Here is a 16,787-nt window from a genome sequence, read left to right on the forward strand (position 1 = left end):
TGAAAAAAGGTTCTGCTCAATCAGGTTAGGTAAAAGGAAAGGTTAAGGAGGTTAGGTTTTGGCGTTCAAATGGCAATATTTCAATATTATTTGAAATGTATTATATTACAATTTTTTATAATAAACACAAATAACGAAAACTTGAATTACTCACACTTTTGATATGCCGCATTTATGAATGACATCCATTTAATTTATCAAATCAAGAGCAACTACAGGCTGAAAATGTACCAAAAACATTAGTGCCCGGTTGCACATAAAGCTAAAAACATGCAGTTAACTTATCTATGAAGCCATAACTCCACTTTTCGTTGCACTGATGTCAAAGTAAACTATAGCTTCCATAAAACTAAAAACGCCCAATTAAACACATGATTTCGTTGCACAGTCGTCAAAAAGAGCTTATTTATGTCTCCAATTGCTAAAAACGGTCAGTTAAGTTATGGGCCTAAAGTCGTGCTGTTAAATCCAATATCTACTCCCGCCAAATGCATTTTAGAGGTTGTGATAGCTTTTTTTGAAAGATGTTTCGAAAAACCATCTGTATATAAGTAAATTATTTTCCCTATGTTTTTTTAAGTTGTTTATAACCTGCAGATCGCTAAATATGGTGAGAAATCTCTCCTAAAGCCAAGAGTCGCCATATTGTTTCAATTTTATGTGAGGTCTTTTAGGTCTGTTCACAGAGATGTCGATTGGAGCTTTCCCCGATGCAAAGACATTGGTTGGATAGAAGCATGTACGGAAATGTACGGAAAAAAGTGAATAGAGCTGCAGCGTGTCTTATGTGTGATGCTAAATCGAGATATAGCTAAATGGGCTTCCGCAAACGACTGTGCAACGACCAACCATTAATGTCAGTGATTTTAAACTATGTCTCACATAGCTATGTTTAATTTCATGTAACGACTCTGCAACCGGGCATAAATCTGTCAGATTCCAAATATGTATTTATAATAATTCCTATTTGTAAATATGGCATAATTTGACTATAATGCCATTTATTAAGTGTCTATATGCTATATCTATTTATTGCATATATATATATATATATATATATATATATATATATATATATATATATGTAAAAGAATTAACCGGGTACATCCGTTTGTTTTGACTTACTTGAGTCTGACGTTTCGTCGCCATCGCAGACGACATCTTCTGAGGGTGGCGTCGAGATCCACACTGAGTCCTAGGTATTCTTTCTGGGTCGAAGAGCATATCTCCTACCCCCTCCCTCCACTTGCTTGTGCTGGCGCTGTTGGGTGAGTGAAATTCCAGGAAAGTTGTCTTGTTTTGGTGACAATGGTGCTGTAGTGGGTTTCATTGTACCAGGTACTGGGCGTTTGGTATTCAAAATTAACTTCCATAAGGGAGACACGTTGAGGCTGTCGTCTCTTTTATTTAGAGAGCCTTGCTTTTCGATTTCCAACGCCTCTCTCACAATCCTGACTTGAAAATCTCGAATGCTGGCTATTTGTTTGGAATTCACGAAATTTATTGTATGACCAGTATTTTTCACATGGTTATATAGGGCTGAGGTTGATTGTTGATTTTTTATGCTTAATTTATGTTCATCTATTCTAGCAGAGATTCTCCTATTTGTTTGGCCTACATATTGCTTGTCACAGTTCAGGCAGGGGATACTGTAGACTCCTTGGTTTTCTAGCTCCAGTCTGTTGATGGGTTTTTTTAAGATTTGGGAAATGAGTAGGTGGGGTTTGAATAATGGTTTGATTTTGTGGGTTTTTAATACTCTTCCAATTCTGTCTGTGGTGCCCTTGATGTATGGGAGGAGTACTGTTTTTTCAAAATATTCTTCTTTTTCTTGTTGATTCCCTTTTTTAAGTGGAGACAGATTTTTTACTATTGATTTTTGAATGATTGTAGTTGGGTAGCCATTGGATTTGAGAATGTTAGTCACTGTCTTTATTTCTTCTTCTCTCCTTTTTTCATTGGTGAGATGAAGAGATCTGAAGATTAAGCTGTTTATAACTGAGGAGGATTGAGCCGGGTGGTGATGTGATTGGAAATGTAAGTACCTGTTAGTGTGGGTGGGCTTTCTGTATACTGAATAGTTCAAACTTCCATCGGTTTGTCTCATCAATAGAACGTCTAAAAAGGGTAAAGATGACTCTTTTTCTATTTCTAGTGTGAATTGGATTTTGGGGTGTATTTCATTTAGCTGCTGTAGAAATTCCAATAGTTTTTCTTCACCATGAGGCCAAATTATGAAAATATCATCAACATATCTTTTCCAGATGCTCGGTTTGAAAAAAGCTTTGTTCAAGGCTTCTTCTTCAAAATGTGTCATGAAAAGGTTTGCTATGGCTGGAGAGAGAGATGATCCCATTGGTGCTCCTTCAATTTGCCTGTAGTATTGATTTTTGTGTATGAAATATGTGTTTTTCAAGCAGTGGCTAGTCAACTCTACTGTTGATCTAGAGAAGTGTTTGTTCTGTTTCATGATGGAGAGGGCTTCGTCGACTGGGATGTTGGGGTATAGAGAGATAACGTCCAAGCTGGCTAGTATATCCCCCGAGTTGAGAGTTATATTTTCCACCTGGCTGATAAAATCGTATGAATTCTTCACATATGACTGGGATTTTTCTATTATGGGCTGGATAAGGCCGGCTAAGTATCTTTCTAATTTTTGAGTGGGAGAGTTAATTGCACTGACGATCGGTCTCAAGGGTGTGTTTTCCTTATGGACTTTAGGAAGACCATAGATTTTTGGGGATCTGCTGGATTTTTCTCTTGGAATTAATTTCAATTGGCTGTCTACATCTATGTCTGAGGCTTTGATTTTTGATTTTGTGATTTTTTCTAGGTAGGTGGTGGGATCTCTTTGAACAGGCTTGTAGGCTGCATGTTTGAGGATATTGTCTAGTTTTTCATCATATTCACTCCTGTTCATAACTACTGTGGCGTTACCTTTGTCGGCTGGTAGAATGACTATTGAGGGATTACTGGACAAGTGTTTCAAAGCAGAGAGCTCTGCTCTATCCAAGTTTGGTTGAGGAGGTTTGGATTTTTTCAAAATGTGGAAAACTTCCTGTCTTATTTCCTCTGCTTCAAGTTGATCTAATTTTTCAAGGCTGGGCTCTATACTAGATATTATTTGTTCATGGGGTAGATTTTTTGGGGCAATAGCAAAATTGAAACCTTTTTGTAAAACATTTTCCTCAACTTCAGAGAGTTTGTAGTCTGAGAGATTATGAATATTCTTTTCACTGCTGTTTTTGGTTGTTACTATCCTAGTCTTTTTGTTCTTAAATTGTAATTTATCAAATTTCTTTTCAAGTTTTTTAGTTTTAAGGAGGTGGTCTGTTTCTTTTCGAAAGTTTACCAACTGGTCAAGTTGCTGCCAGATAAGGGGGTGAAGTAAGTTGCTAAGGTTTATGTGGATCGTAATTAGCTCTGATTCTATGGTGCTGAGTTGTTTTCTAACACGACAAATATTTTCAATTAGTAATGCTCTACTAGCTTTATGGAGGATACTATTGGTTTTGAAATTTTTTGTATGATATGATAACTTGGTAAACGTGGGGAGCACATCACTGTCACGACACTTGCACAGAAACCTCAAATCACACAACAACGTCGTCCTTTTTGAATGGAGTTTCTCGAACACTTTAGTTTGATGGAACACTTTCTCCCCGTGGAGATTGATAATATTACATTTGAGTGTTTCGCGGATGGATATATTATATGTAAAAGAATTAACCGGGTACATCCGTTTGTTTTGACTTACTTGAGTCTGACGTTTCGTCGCCATCGCAGACGACATCTTCTGAGGGTGGCGTCGAGATCCACACTGAGTCCTAGGTATTCTTTCTGGGTCGAAGAGCATATCTCCTACCCCCTCCCTCCACTTGCTTGTGCTGGCGCTGTTGGGTGAGTGAAATTCCAGGAAAGTTGTCTTGTTTTGGTGACAATGGTGCTGTAGTGGGTTTCATTGTACCAGGTACTGGGCGTTTGGTATTCAAAATTAACTTCCATAAGGGAGACACGTTGAGGCTGTCGTCTCTTTTATTTAGAGAGCCTTGCTTTTCGATTTCCAACGCCTCTCTCACAATCCTGACTTGAAAATCTCGAATGCTGGCTATTTGTTTGGAATTCACGAAATTTATTGTATGACCAGTATTTTTCACATGGTTATATAGGGCTGAGGTTGATTGTTGATTTTTTATGCTTAATTTATGTTCATCTATTCTAGCAGAGATTCTCCTATTTGTTTGGCCTACATATTGCTTGTCACAGTTCAGGCAGGGGATACTGTAGACTCCTTGGTTTTCTAGCTCCAGTCTGTTGATGGGTTTTTTTAAGATTTGGGAAATGAGTAGGTGGGGTTTGAATAATGGTTTGATTTTGTGGGTTTTTAATACTCTTCCAATTCTGTCTGTGGTGCCCTTGATGTATGGGAGGAGTACTGTTTTTTCAAAATATTCTTCTTTTTCTTGTTGATTCCCTTTTTTAAGTGGAGACAGATTTTTTACTATTGATTTTTGAATGATTGTAGTTGGGTAGCCATTGGATTTGAGAATGTTAGTCACTGTCTTTATTTCTTCTTCTCTCCTTTTTTCATTGGTGAGATGAAGAGATCTGAAGATTAAGCTGTTTATAACTGAGGAGGATTGAGCCGGGTGGTGATGTGATTGGAAATGTAAGTACCTGTTAGTGTGGGTGGGCTTTCTGTATACTGAATAGTTCAAACTTCCATCGGTTTGTCTCATCAATAGAACGTCTAAAAAGGGTAAAGATGACTCTTTTTCTATTTCTAGTGTGAATTGGATTTTGGGGTGTATTTCATTTAGCTGCTGTAGAAATTCCAATAGTTTTTCTTCACCATGAGGCCAAATTATGAAAATATCATCAACATATCTTTTCCAGATGCTCGGTTTGAAAAAAGCTTTGTTCAAGGCTTCTTCTTCAAAATGTGTCATGAAAAGGTTTGCTATGGCTGGAGAGAGAGATGATCCCATTGGTGCTCCTTCAATTTGCCTGTAATATTGATTTTTGTGTATGAAATATGTGTTTTTCAAGCAGTGGCTAGTCAACTCTACTGTTGATCTAGAGAAGTGTTTGTTCTGTTTCATGATGGAGAGGGCTTCGTCGACTGGGATGTTGGGGTATAGAGAGATAACGTCCAAGCTGGCTAGTATATCCCCCGAGTTGAGAGTTATATTTTCCACCTGGCTGATAAAATCGTATGAATTCTTCACATATGACTGGGATTTTTCTATTATGGGCTGGATAAGGCCGGCTAAGTATCTTTCTAATTTTTGAGTGGGAGAGTTAATTGCACTGACGATCGGTCTCAAGGGTGTGTTTTCCTTATGGACTTTAGGAAGACCATAGATTTTTGGGGATCTGCTGGATTTTTCTCTTGGAATTAATTTCAATTGGCTGTCTACATCTATGTCTGAGGCTTTGATTTTTGATTTTGTGATTTTTTCTAGGTAGGTGGTGGGATCTCTTTGAACAGGCTTGTAGGCTGCATGTTTGAGGATATTGTCTAGTTTTTCATCATATTCACTTTCGAAAAGAAACAGACCACCTCCTTAAAACTAAAAAACTTGAAAAGAAATTTGATAAATTACAATTTAAGAACAAAAAGACTAGGATAGTAACAACCAAAAACAGCAGTGAAAAGAATATTCATAATCTCTCAGACTACAAACTCTCTGAAGTTGAGGAAAATGTTTTACAAAAAGGTTTCAATTTTGCTATTGCCCCAAAAAATCTACCCCATGAACAAATAATATCTAGTATAGAGCCCAGCCTTGAAAAATTAGATCAACTTGAAGCAGAGGAAATAAGACAGGAAGTTTTCCACATTTTGAAAAAATCCAAACCTCCTCAACCAAACTTGGATAGAGCAGAGCTCTCTGCTTTGAAACACTTGTCCAGTAATCCCTCAATAGTCATTCTACCAGCCGACAAAGGTAACGCCACAGTAGTTATGAACAGGAGTGAATATGATGAAAAACTAGACAATATCCTCAAACATGCAGCCTACAAGCCTGTTCAAAGAGATCCCACCACCTACCTAGAAAAAATCACAAAATCAAAAATCAAAGCCTCAGACATAGATGTAGACAGCCAATTGAAATTAATTCCAAGAGAAAAATCCAGCAGATCCCCAAAAATCTATGGTCTTCCTAAAGTCCATAAGGAAAACACACCCTTGAGACCGATCGTCAGTGCAATTAACTCTCCCACTCAAAAATTAGAAAGATACTTAGCCGGCCTTATCCAGCCCATAATAGAAAAATCCCAGTCATATGTGAAGAATTCATACGATTTTATCAGCCAGGTGGAAAATATAACTCTCAACTCGGGGGATATACTAGCCAGCTTGGACGTTATCTCTCTATACCCCAACATCCCAGTCGACGAAGCCCTCTCCATCATGAAACAGAACAAACACTTCTCTAGATCAACAGTAGAGTTGACTAGCCACTGCTTGAAAAACACATATTTCATACACAAAAATCAATACTACAGGCAAATTGAAGGAGCACCAATGGGATCATCTCTCTCTCCAGCCATAGCAAACCTTTTCATGACACATTTTGAAGAAGAAGCCTTGAACAAAGCTTTTTTCAAACCGAGCATCTGGAAAAGATATGTTGATGATATTTTCATAATTTGGCCTCATGGTGAAGAAAAACTATTGGAATTTCTACAGCAGCTAAATGAAATACACCCCAAAATCCAATTCACACTAGAAATAGAAAAAGAGTCATCTTTACCCTTTTTAGACGTTCTATTGATGAGACAAACCGATGGAAGTTTGAACTATTCAGTATACAGAAAGCCCACCCACACTAACAGGTACTTACATTTCCAATCACATCACCACCCGGCTCAATCCTCCTCAGTTATAAACAGCTTAATCTTCAGATCTCTTCATCTCACCAATGAAAAAAGGAGAGAAGAAGAAATAAAGACAGTGACTAACATTCTCAAATCCAATGGCTACCCAACTACAATCATTCAAAAATCAATAGTAAAAAATCTGTCTCCACTTAAAAAAGGGAATCAACAAGAAAAAGAAGAATATTTTGAAAAAACAGTACTCCTCCCATACATCAAGGGCACCACAGACAGAATTGGAAGAGTATTAAAAACCCACAAAATCAAACCATTATTCAAACCCCACCTACTCATTTCCCAAATCTTAAAAAAACCCATCAACAGACTGGAGCTAGAAAACCAAGGAGTCTACAGTATCCCCTGCCTGAACTGTGACAAGCAATATGTAGGCCAAACAAATAGGAGAATCTCTGCTAGAATAGATGAACATAAATTAAGCATAAAAAATCAACAATCAACCTCAGCCCTATATAACCATGTGAAAAATACTGGTCATACAATAAATTTCGTGAATTCCAAACAAATAGCCAGCATTCGAGATTTTCAAGTCAGGATTGTGAGAGAGGCGTTGGAAATCGAAAAGCAAGGCTCTCTAAATAAAAGAGACGACAGCCTCAACGTGTCTCCCTTATGGAAGTTAATTTTGAATACCAAACGCCCAGTACCTGGTACAATGAAACCCGCTACAGCACCATTGTCACCAAAACAAGACAACTTTCCTGGAATTTCACTCACCCAACAGCGCCAGCACAAGCAAGTGGAGGGAGGGGGTAGGAGATATGCTCTTCGACCCAGAAAGAATACCTAGGACTCAGTGTGGATCTCGACGCCACCCTCAGAAGATGTCGTCTGCGATGGCGACGAAACGTCAGACTCAAGTAAGTCAAAACAAACGGATGTACCCGGTTAATTCTTTTACATATAATATATCCATCCGCGAAACACTCAAATGTAATATATATATATATATATATATAATTGAAGAAATATAATTAAAAGTCATTCATTACCCTTTTATTTAGTTATGTAAACACTACATCACAATCAATCTCATAATAGGGGTCTTTTCACAATGGGTTTTTAAAGCTATACTATAATGTGATCATTTGAAGTTACCAGTTTAGCAAGCTTCCAGTATGTCATGTTTTTAGTTTGTCTTGTCTTCAATTCGTCAAGTTTTCAGTTTATCTTGGATAAAATACCATATTAAACTGTTGTTTACGCTATTTTATCTACGACCACTCAAGCAAAGTATCACATTGCTGACTTGTTGAAACGTTTGGAATTAACCAACTAACCTCTATGTTACAAAATGAAATAACAATAGGTGAAAAGCTACTAAGATAGAGTGAACAGTAAACTTGAAATATTGAAAACAAGACAAACTGAAAAATTGACGAATTGAAGACAAGACAAACTGAAAACTTGAATTGAAGAAGTTTTGGATTTAAAAAATAGTTGTGTATGATTGTAAATGCATGGGTTGCGTTGCAGGCATTCAGGCCAGACCGCGTGATAGCGGCCAGCTACCTGCTGGTGTCGGCCGTGCTGGGTGAGGGCTTCACGGCGCGGGCGGAGCGCGAACTGGACCTGGCCACCATAGTGGAGACCGAGCTGAACGCCAATGTGCCGGCACTGCTCTGCTCGGTGCCCGGATATGATGCCAGCTCCCGGGTCGACGACCTCGCCGCCGAGAAGGGCAAGCAGATCGCCAGCATCGCCATCGGATCAGCCGAGGGATTCAACCAGGTGATAACATTCATACAAGTGTTCATTACATCCATAGGTAAAAGTAAAGTAAATTCGTATGACTTTTGCTGGTGGAGAGTCAATTGCGAGAATGTCTCCACCTCGCCTCAATATACATTTCAGTTATACATCCTTAGGTTAACTGAAACATCCTCTGTTCTACGGTAGCCTATATAATGTGTTTCTTTATAATATAATAATTCATAATATAGAACCTATGTATGATAGGAAACTTCATACTTTCTATACAGAGTGTCCCACGAAAGGTGTAACAGCCGAAGATTCTACATTAAATTTGCAACAAAAATGACCAGAATAATTTTCAGATATCGACCTTGGTTTTCGATATATAGATTTTTCGTAGTACCATATCTTCTTGAAATGTATGTATTCAGGGCTACTTATTTTTTATTAATAAAATAACAACATAGTACACTTTTTGGAAAAGTTTTTTATATAATATAACAGATAAATTAAAACCAAAAAACAACCAGTTTCAATGTTTCAAATCCTCTTCAGGTTATACATATATATATATATAATATATATATATATATATATATATATATATATATATATATATATATATAATTTGGAAATAGCTGGCATTCCGACTACGAAAGGTGAAAATGTGTACGAGATTATAAAGTGCATTGCAGCGGTCATCAACGTTCCGTTTAAGGGCGATGATATATCTATTGCTCATCGGGTTCCTACTCCGAAAGGTAAGATCCAACCAATTATTTGTAAATTCACGACAAGGAGAACCAAATTAAATTGGTTGCTGGCAGCTAAAGTAAAAGAAATTTAGTAACCACGGACTTGAACGCTGGCCTACCTCGTGGAAACATTTATATAAATGAACACCTAACAACCGCAAATAAGCTCTTGCTAGGAAAGGCAAAATTTCTGAAGAGGGGGGGCAAATTAAAGTTTGTATGGGTCAAGGATGGGAAAATTCTCGTGCGTCAAACACAAGATTCGCCAGCTAAGAGAATAGTCAAGGATGAAGATCTCGAACCTTTGAGTAATGCAAAAATCAAAATATCACGGACTTTACGATGGAAATCTAAATATTTTGTCTCTGTCTTTTCTATTTTCTTTTATACCTATACTTAGATTTTTTGTATTCCAAGAGTGCGTACTGTCACATTATATAATCTGTAATACTTTTCTTTTTATATTACACTATTATTCTGAAACTAAGTTTTATTTTTTTTTTTTTAATAGTCAATTGAAGATTATTGATTCAGGGTGTAGTGGATCTCATACGGTGGTTTATTTTTCTTTGTTTATGTTTCTTTTTTCATTCGGAATATGTTTGTTTAATTTAGACTTGGAATAATTTAGAATTGTTTGAATTGAGGTTTTGGACATCATTTAATACTTATTGAGAAGTGAACTTATTTAGTTGTTTTCTGGGGTTTGCAGGCTCAAACTCGACTTTTTCAGCTAGTTTTTTTTCTTTATTTATCTTCCTTTTTTCTTAATTTTTATTCATAAAAAAAATGCCATTTAACTTTGAAGATACAATCGATTTTGGCATCTATGATACATTTGTAGTACACGATATTGCTACTTTCAAACCTAATTATTATTTAAACAATAGTACAGAGAATCTAGTCAACTTATTACATATGAATATAAGAAGCATTAATAAAAACTTTGATCAATTTTTATGTTATTTGAATCAATGTGAAACAAGATTTAATGTAATAGTTTTATCCGAAACATGGATAACTGAAGACTGTCAGTGTCATTTTCTAATAGAGGGATACCGAACTATTTATAAAAAGAATAAGTATACTAAGAGTGATGGTATATGTATATTCATCCACAATGACATAGATTTCGATAGAATAGAACTGGAAATAGATAATGCCAACTCTCTCTCAATCGCATTCACAATTGAAGATAAGAAATATACTCTGATATCTGTTTACCGCTCACCTTCTCTAAACATTACTCACTTTATTAACAGTTTTGACTTGCTTCTGCAAAATACCAATAGTGGAAGTACATTTTTGATTGTAGGCGATATGAACTTGAATCTATTAGAAAACAGTCATCTCACTAACGAATACTTGAGCGCTGTTCATCTGAATGGATTCAAATCTTATATTAATAAACCAACAAGAGTTCAATATAATACAAAAACATGTATAGACCATATTTTTCTCAAAAATAATAATATAAATCCTGATAATATATTAGCAACAATAATCGAATCAAATATTACCGACCACTTTATCACAACCATGCATATAAATAATAGCAGAATAAAACCTGAAAGTAATGAATTGACTAATACTAGAATGAAAATCGACTATGAGAATCTTTATCGATGCTTAGAGAATGAAAGATGGGATAATATACTTGATAATAATTCAGAGAACATTGATAATTTGGTTAATAATTTTGTAAATACTCTGACGGACCACATAAGAAAAAATTCAAAAACTTTTAAAATACCACATAAAAGGAGACCCTTAAAACAATGGATTAGTCAAGGCATTATTAATTCTATTAGAAAAAGGGACAAGATGCATAGAGAGTTGAATAAGCAACCATTCAATAATGGATTAAAGGAGGAATATAAACGGTACAGAAACACTCTGAACAACGTGATAAAAAATGCAAAAATAGAATACTACAACGAAAAATTTCAATTTTATAAGGGTAATATGAAGAAGACATGGGAATGCATAAAGGAGATTACTAACAATAAAAATAGGAATTTTCAACCCAAAATTGAAGCTAATGTATTAAATAAGCACTTTGCGACAGTTGGCCAGTCTTATGCTAATAATTTGATACAGAATAATCGAATTGAAATCCCAGAGTCTACCTCCTGGAGACCTTTGAATAGCTTCTTCCTAAAACCAACCGATACTGCGGAAATAAATAAATTTATACATGAGCTGAAACCAAACTCGTCTCCGGGTGTGGATAACATTAGTGGAATATGTTTGAAAAAAATCTCAAAATTCATTGTTTCCCCTCTGGAAATCATTTTTAATAGGTGTTTTTTATTAGGATATTTTCCAAAGAAATTCAAGATAGCTTTAATTAAACCAATACCTAAATCCAAGGACCTTGCAAATCCTCAAAACTATAGACCTATTAGCTTATTAACCAATTTATCAAAAATTATGGAAAAAATTATAAAAGTTAGATTGATGGACTTTCTTAGAAAAAACAATTTCATTTCGAGTAACCAGTATGGTTTTCAAGAAGGTAAATCCACCAAAGATGCTGTCTTACACTTGACAAATTTAATAAATAAAAGTTTTGATAGTAATAGAAAAACACTTGCTATATTTTTGGACTTGGCAAAGGCCTTTGATTCTATACCACATTCTATCCTTTTTCATAAGCTAGAGTGTTGTGGAATAAGAGGAACAACAAAAGATATATTTGCAAGCTATTTGACAGATCGAATCCAAATTTTAACAATAAATGATAAAACTGACATTCAAAATATAAAAGAGTTTGGACTTCCACAAGGAACTGTTCTATCGCCGCTACTTTTTTTGATTTATGTCAATGACTTATTGAAAATTGATATTCCTAATGGTGTCACACTATCATTTGCCGATGACACTGCTCTAATCTTCTCAGGCTTAACATGGAATGAAACATTTAACTCTGCTAATCGTGGTCTTGAAATAGTTAAATCGTGGTTGAACAGCCATATTTTAACTCTAAATGCGAGTAAAACTAAATACATATCTTTTTCCCCTAACATAAGTGGTCAGCCTCCTGATGAGCTTGAGCTGATAATACACTGTCATAACAACATCACTGTTAACTGCACTTGTCCAACAATAGAAAGAGTTAAATCAATCAAATATTTAGGCATTTCTGTGGATCAGCATATTAAATGGGACGTTCACATTCAGAATCTATGCTTCAAACTGAAATATCTAATAACAATTTTTTACAGAATTAACCAATTAAAAGACTTGAATATTTTGAGAACGATTTACTACGCTTATGCTCATTCACTTTTCCATTATAATATAGAAGTATGGGGAGCAGCGTATGACACTCATTTTAAAAAACTTTTTATAATACAAAAGCATATTATTAGAGCTGCGCTTGGAAGACCCAGACTCTATCCCAGCAGATTAATATTTGAAGAGATAGATCTACCAACGTTACGTCAAACTTATGTGTCAAATTTAATTATTTTTATTAATAAAAATACACATCAATTTACCCGTCGCACAATCCCTTATAATATACGGCCAACTGTAGTAAATGCTTTCAATATTAACTTTACTTCATTAACATCTAGTAAACACCAATTTGAATATCAGAGTAATAAACTAATAAATAAAATTCCGGAAGACTTTATTAAGGATAAAATAACAAAAACCAAATTGAGATTAATAAGATCTTGGGTAAAACAGAACTATTATTTTAAAATTGAGAATTGAGTTGGCTAAATCAAAAATTTTTGGTAATATTAATTGTATAAAAATTATTAGAACTTGACAATTTTTATATTATTTTTCTGTGTATCTATATTTTGTTTATAAAGTACTTGACTATTGATAAAATTCAACATCCATAGATTATTTACCATATATCAACAGAATTGTATCATTTGTACTGCTGTTATTAGTTAAAAAATGTATTTCTTATTTTTAGAACTCGTGGCTGGAGCTCAAGGCTTCTTCTTCCAGTCACGCCAAAAACTATTGTAATTTAATGAATATTTTGTTTGTAAAAATCCAGTTCTAATGGATATGGTGTGAAAGAGGGTGGAATTTCGAATAATATTCTTATACTATTGTTTGAGGTTCTTGAACTTCTTATGAGCGTTCAAACTGTTTGAAATTAGGCTGTGAATACGACGAATGTACTTTTTCATCTTTGAGCGCTCATAAAATGTTGAAAAACGTGAAACAAAGAAACAAATTATTATGTATAGTAATATATAAAGCATTCAATAAACTCTGCCTATCTTCTTATTCAACTCTTTTATTATATTGAAGAAAATTGCTCATTAGTCTTTATAGACTAGATTGCAATGTATAAATAAAAAAAAATCAATATACTGTCGATGGTGTCTGGAAGTTTTTCTCCCAGTTTCACAAAGAAGTCAATTTTATATTAACCATAATTAAATGGAAGATTTGTTTGTGAGTAGGTGCGCTGCACTGTACTGTTGGGCTAATAAATGTGTGGATTGTAGGCGAGCAACATGATCAACGTGGCAGTGCGTTCGGGTCGCTGGGTGCTGCTGAAGAACGTGCACCTGGCGCCGCAGTGGCTGGTGCAGCTGGAGAAGAAGCTGCACAGCCTGCAGCCGCACGCCGCATTCCGGCTCTTCCTCACCATGGAGATCAACGCCAAAGTGCCGGTCAACCTGCTGCGTGCCGGACGCATCTTCGTATTCGAGCCACCACCCGGCATCAAGGCCAACTTGTTGCGTACGTTCAGCACTGTGCCTGCCTCTCGCATGATGAAGGTAAACAAATTATTCAGCAAATCAAAGATTTATCTGGTCTAACTCAATGCCTGGTCCACATGTTGGCCCAGTGGCTGGCCCAGCCTGCAATGTGACCAGTGCCCAGTGAAGGCCAGTGGTAGTCAGCGTTGGCAAACCTCCCATCCACACACTGGCGCTGGTCGACATTGGCTTTCATTGGGCCAACATGTTGGGCATTACCAAAGTGCTATTTTTTCTGAGAAGTAGTAACTTTACAGAATAATAAGTCCCTAATATATACATGATTGATGATTCACTAGAATTTACTTACCCTTTTTCTATCCTCTTTTGGTTATATCTTATTTTTTATTACGTCCTCTATACAAATTGTAATAAATCGATTCAGTCTTCACTTCGCACATAGGTATAAATAAACCCATGTGAGGGATATTCATTACCTACATTGAACACAACTAACGCTCGTAATTTATGATTATGGAGGCAATAAATTGTTTGAAGTTGAATGTAGGTCAAGTCAAAAATACAATATATTGGAGTAGCGATTAGGTATCAAATTATGTATCTCTAAAAGTTAAGATAATATTATACAAAAAATATATGAAAATTAATTCAACATTAAATTGAAAACATCTCCTTCCTAACTCGTACTATTGATAAATAAGTATAACATTGATATGTCAATCCATGGGCCTCATTTTTCAGCGTACGGGTAGTAACTTGATACTCTAGGTTCTTGAGCATGTTAAGGGACTTGTTCAAGTGCTGTACTGATATAAAATTGAAATGAGATATTTGTGGAACTAATTGACTTATATCGTAGTACAAAACAGAACATGATCTTGAATTCATTGACACAGAAAAGGAGTAATGTATAGGTTTGATTGTGATGATTTGTGTTTAGGTTCCGAACGAACGCGCGCGCCTCTACTTCCTGCTGGCGTGGTTCCACGCGATTGTTCAGGAGCGCCTGCGCTACGTGCCACTCGGCTGGGCCAAGTACTACGAGTTCAACGAGTCGGACCTTCGAGTCGCCTGCGACACGCTCGACCTGTGGATCGAGGCCACGGCCATGGGTCGCACCAACCTCAGCCCCGAGAAGGTGCCGTGGGACGCACTGGTCACCCTGCTCTCGCAGTGCATCTACGGCGGCAAGATCGACAACGACTTTGACCAGCGCCTGCTGGCCTCGTTCCTCGCCAAACTGTTCACGCCGCGCAGCTTTGAGTCTGACTTTGCGCTGGTGGCGAATGTGGATGGCGTGGCGGGTGGACCCGGCGGGCACCGGCACATCACCATGCCTGACGGCACCCGGCGCGACCACTTCCTCCACTGGATCGAGACCCTGTCCGACCGCCAGACACCCTCCTGGCTCGGCCTGCCCAACAACGCCGAAAAGGTCCTGCTCACAACAAGAGGTACGCCTACGCCTAATCATCATCATTATTTATTAACAATACTGCTCTAGTAAATATTTATTCATGGAGACAACAGATAATCCCATTTTGTCTTCTTCATAGAATAAATAATAATAAACAAACATCAATCATATTATTAATTTATATTAATATTGATAGTACAACTATAGAACTATTCAGTAATTGAATAATCGCTTTTATAATATATTTTTTATATCCTTGCACGTAGTTATCATTACTAACTTAATTTCTTGCTTCTGTATTTTCGGATGGACATCATAAATTGATAAATCAGTCAACCTAACAGTCGTGGTTATATAATAGTGGTAATTTTGTTCTATTAACATTAATAGTGCGTAGTGGAAGTCGGCCAAAGCAGTCGGAGCATCAATTTAGTCCCATTAGATCAATGTTAAAATAGTCAAATCATTCAGGAACTTATCACGTGTACCGTTCTCATAGGATCTTCTTTGAATAAAGTAATTATATTGAAGCATTTATTCTAGATTAAACCAATTAGACATAACTTAGTGACTAACTAGATTCTATCAATCAAAGTATGGATTTGTTTCAATCTGAAAATATACATAAAAAGCTCAATTTATAAATCTGAGCATTCGAATGTATAGTATAGTAGAGGTGATATGTGATCTGGTGATAGGAACGGATCTGGTGAGCAAGCTGCTAAAGATGCAGCAGCTGGAGGACGAGGATGAGCTGGCCTACTGCAGGGAGGATTCAGCGGCGGGTCTGGACACCGCGGCCCGCGAGAGTCAGGTGGACGGCCGCCCCGCCTGGATGCGCACCCTCCACACCTCCGCCTCCACCTGGCTACAGCTGCTGCCCAAATCACTGCAGGTCACTTCAAAAAACACAACTAGTTATAACACTGTATTTTTTGTACTAGCAAAGTTTATCTACAGTGGAACTTGGTTATAACGTCTTTAAGGGACCCCCTCATTTAATGTCCCTATATCAGGGTGACATAAAAGAAGTTTCAAAATCTTAATTTTAAACCGAGGGTTAATTGAAATAACAATGGAAAACACACTTCCATTAAAGGCAATCTAGGAATTACATGCTTTATCATAAGCTGTATTATGTATAATTGAATCTTATCTAAAAAGTCAACTCTAAAAATCAAAACATTCGTCTGGCTACGTTGCCTTCTCAGTTCTCGGCCCAATTTCCTCGACGTTACATAAGAGGTTTTATAATTTTACGATAAATTCCAGGTTTTCACAATGTAAATCACTTTTAGTTTGGCGGGACATATA

The 16,787-nt window shown here is 36.4% G+C and overlaps 1 protein-coding gene across 1 annotated transcript in view; it reads left to right on the forward strand.

Moving 5' to 3' along the window:
- Positions 1-16,787, forward strand: part of LOC111047281 (dynein heavy chain, cytoplasmic) — a 163,206-nt gene that overhangs the window by 135,596 nt on the left and 10,823 nt on the right. The window contains exons 65-68 of the mRNA XM_039423746.1: positions 8,380-8,634; positions 13,838-14,113; positions 14,997-15,510; positions 16,172-16,368. Coding sequence (XP_039279680.1) covers positions 8,380-8,634; positions 13,838-14,113; positions 14,997-15,510; positions 16,172-16,368 — 1,242 coding nt within the window. The remainder of the gene's footprint in view (positions 1-8,379; positions 8,635-13,837; positions 14,114-14,996; positions 15,511-16,171; positions 16,369-16,787) is intronic.

The sequence above is a fragment of the Nilaparvata lugens genome, chromosome 1, assembly GCF_014356525.2.
Source record: "Nilaparvata lugens isolate BPH chromosome 1, ASM1435652v1, whole genome shotgun sequence".
NCBI lineage: Eukaryota > Metazoa > Arthropoda > Insecta > Hemiptera > Delphacidae > Nilaparvata > Nilaparvata lugens.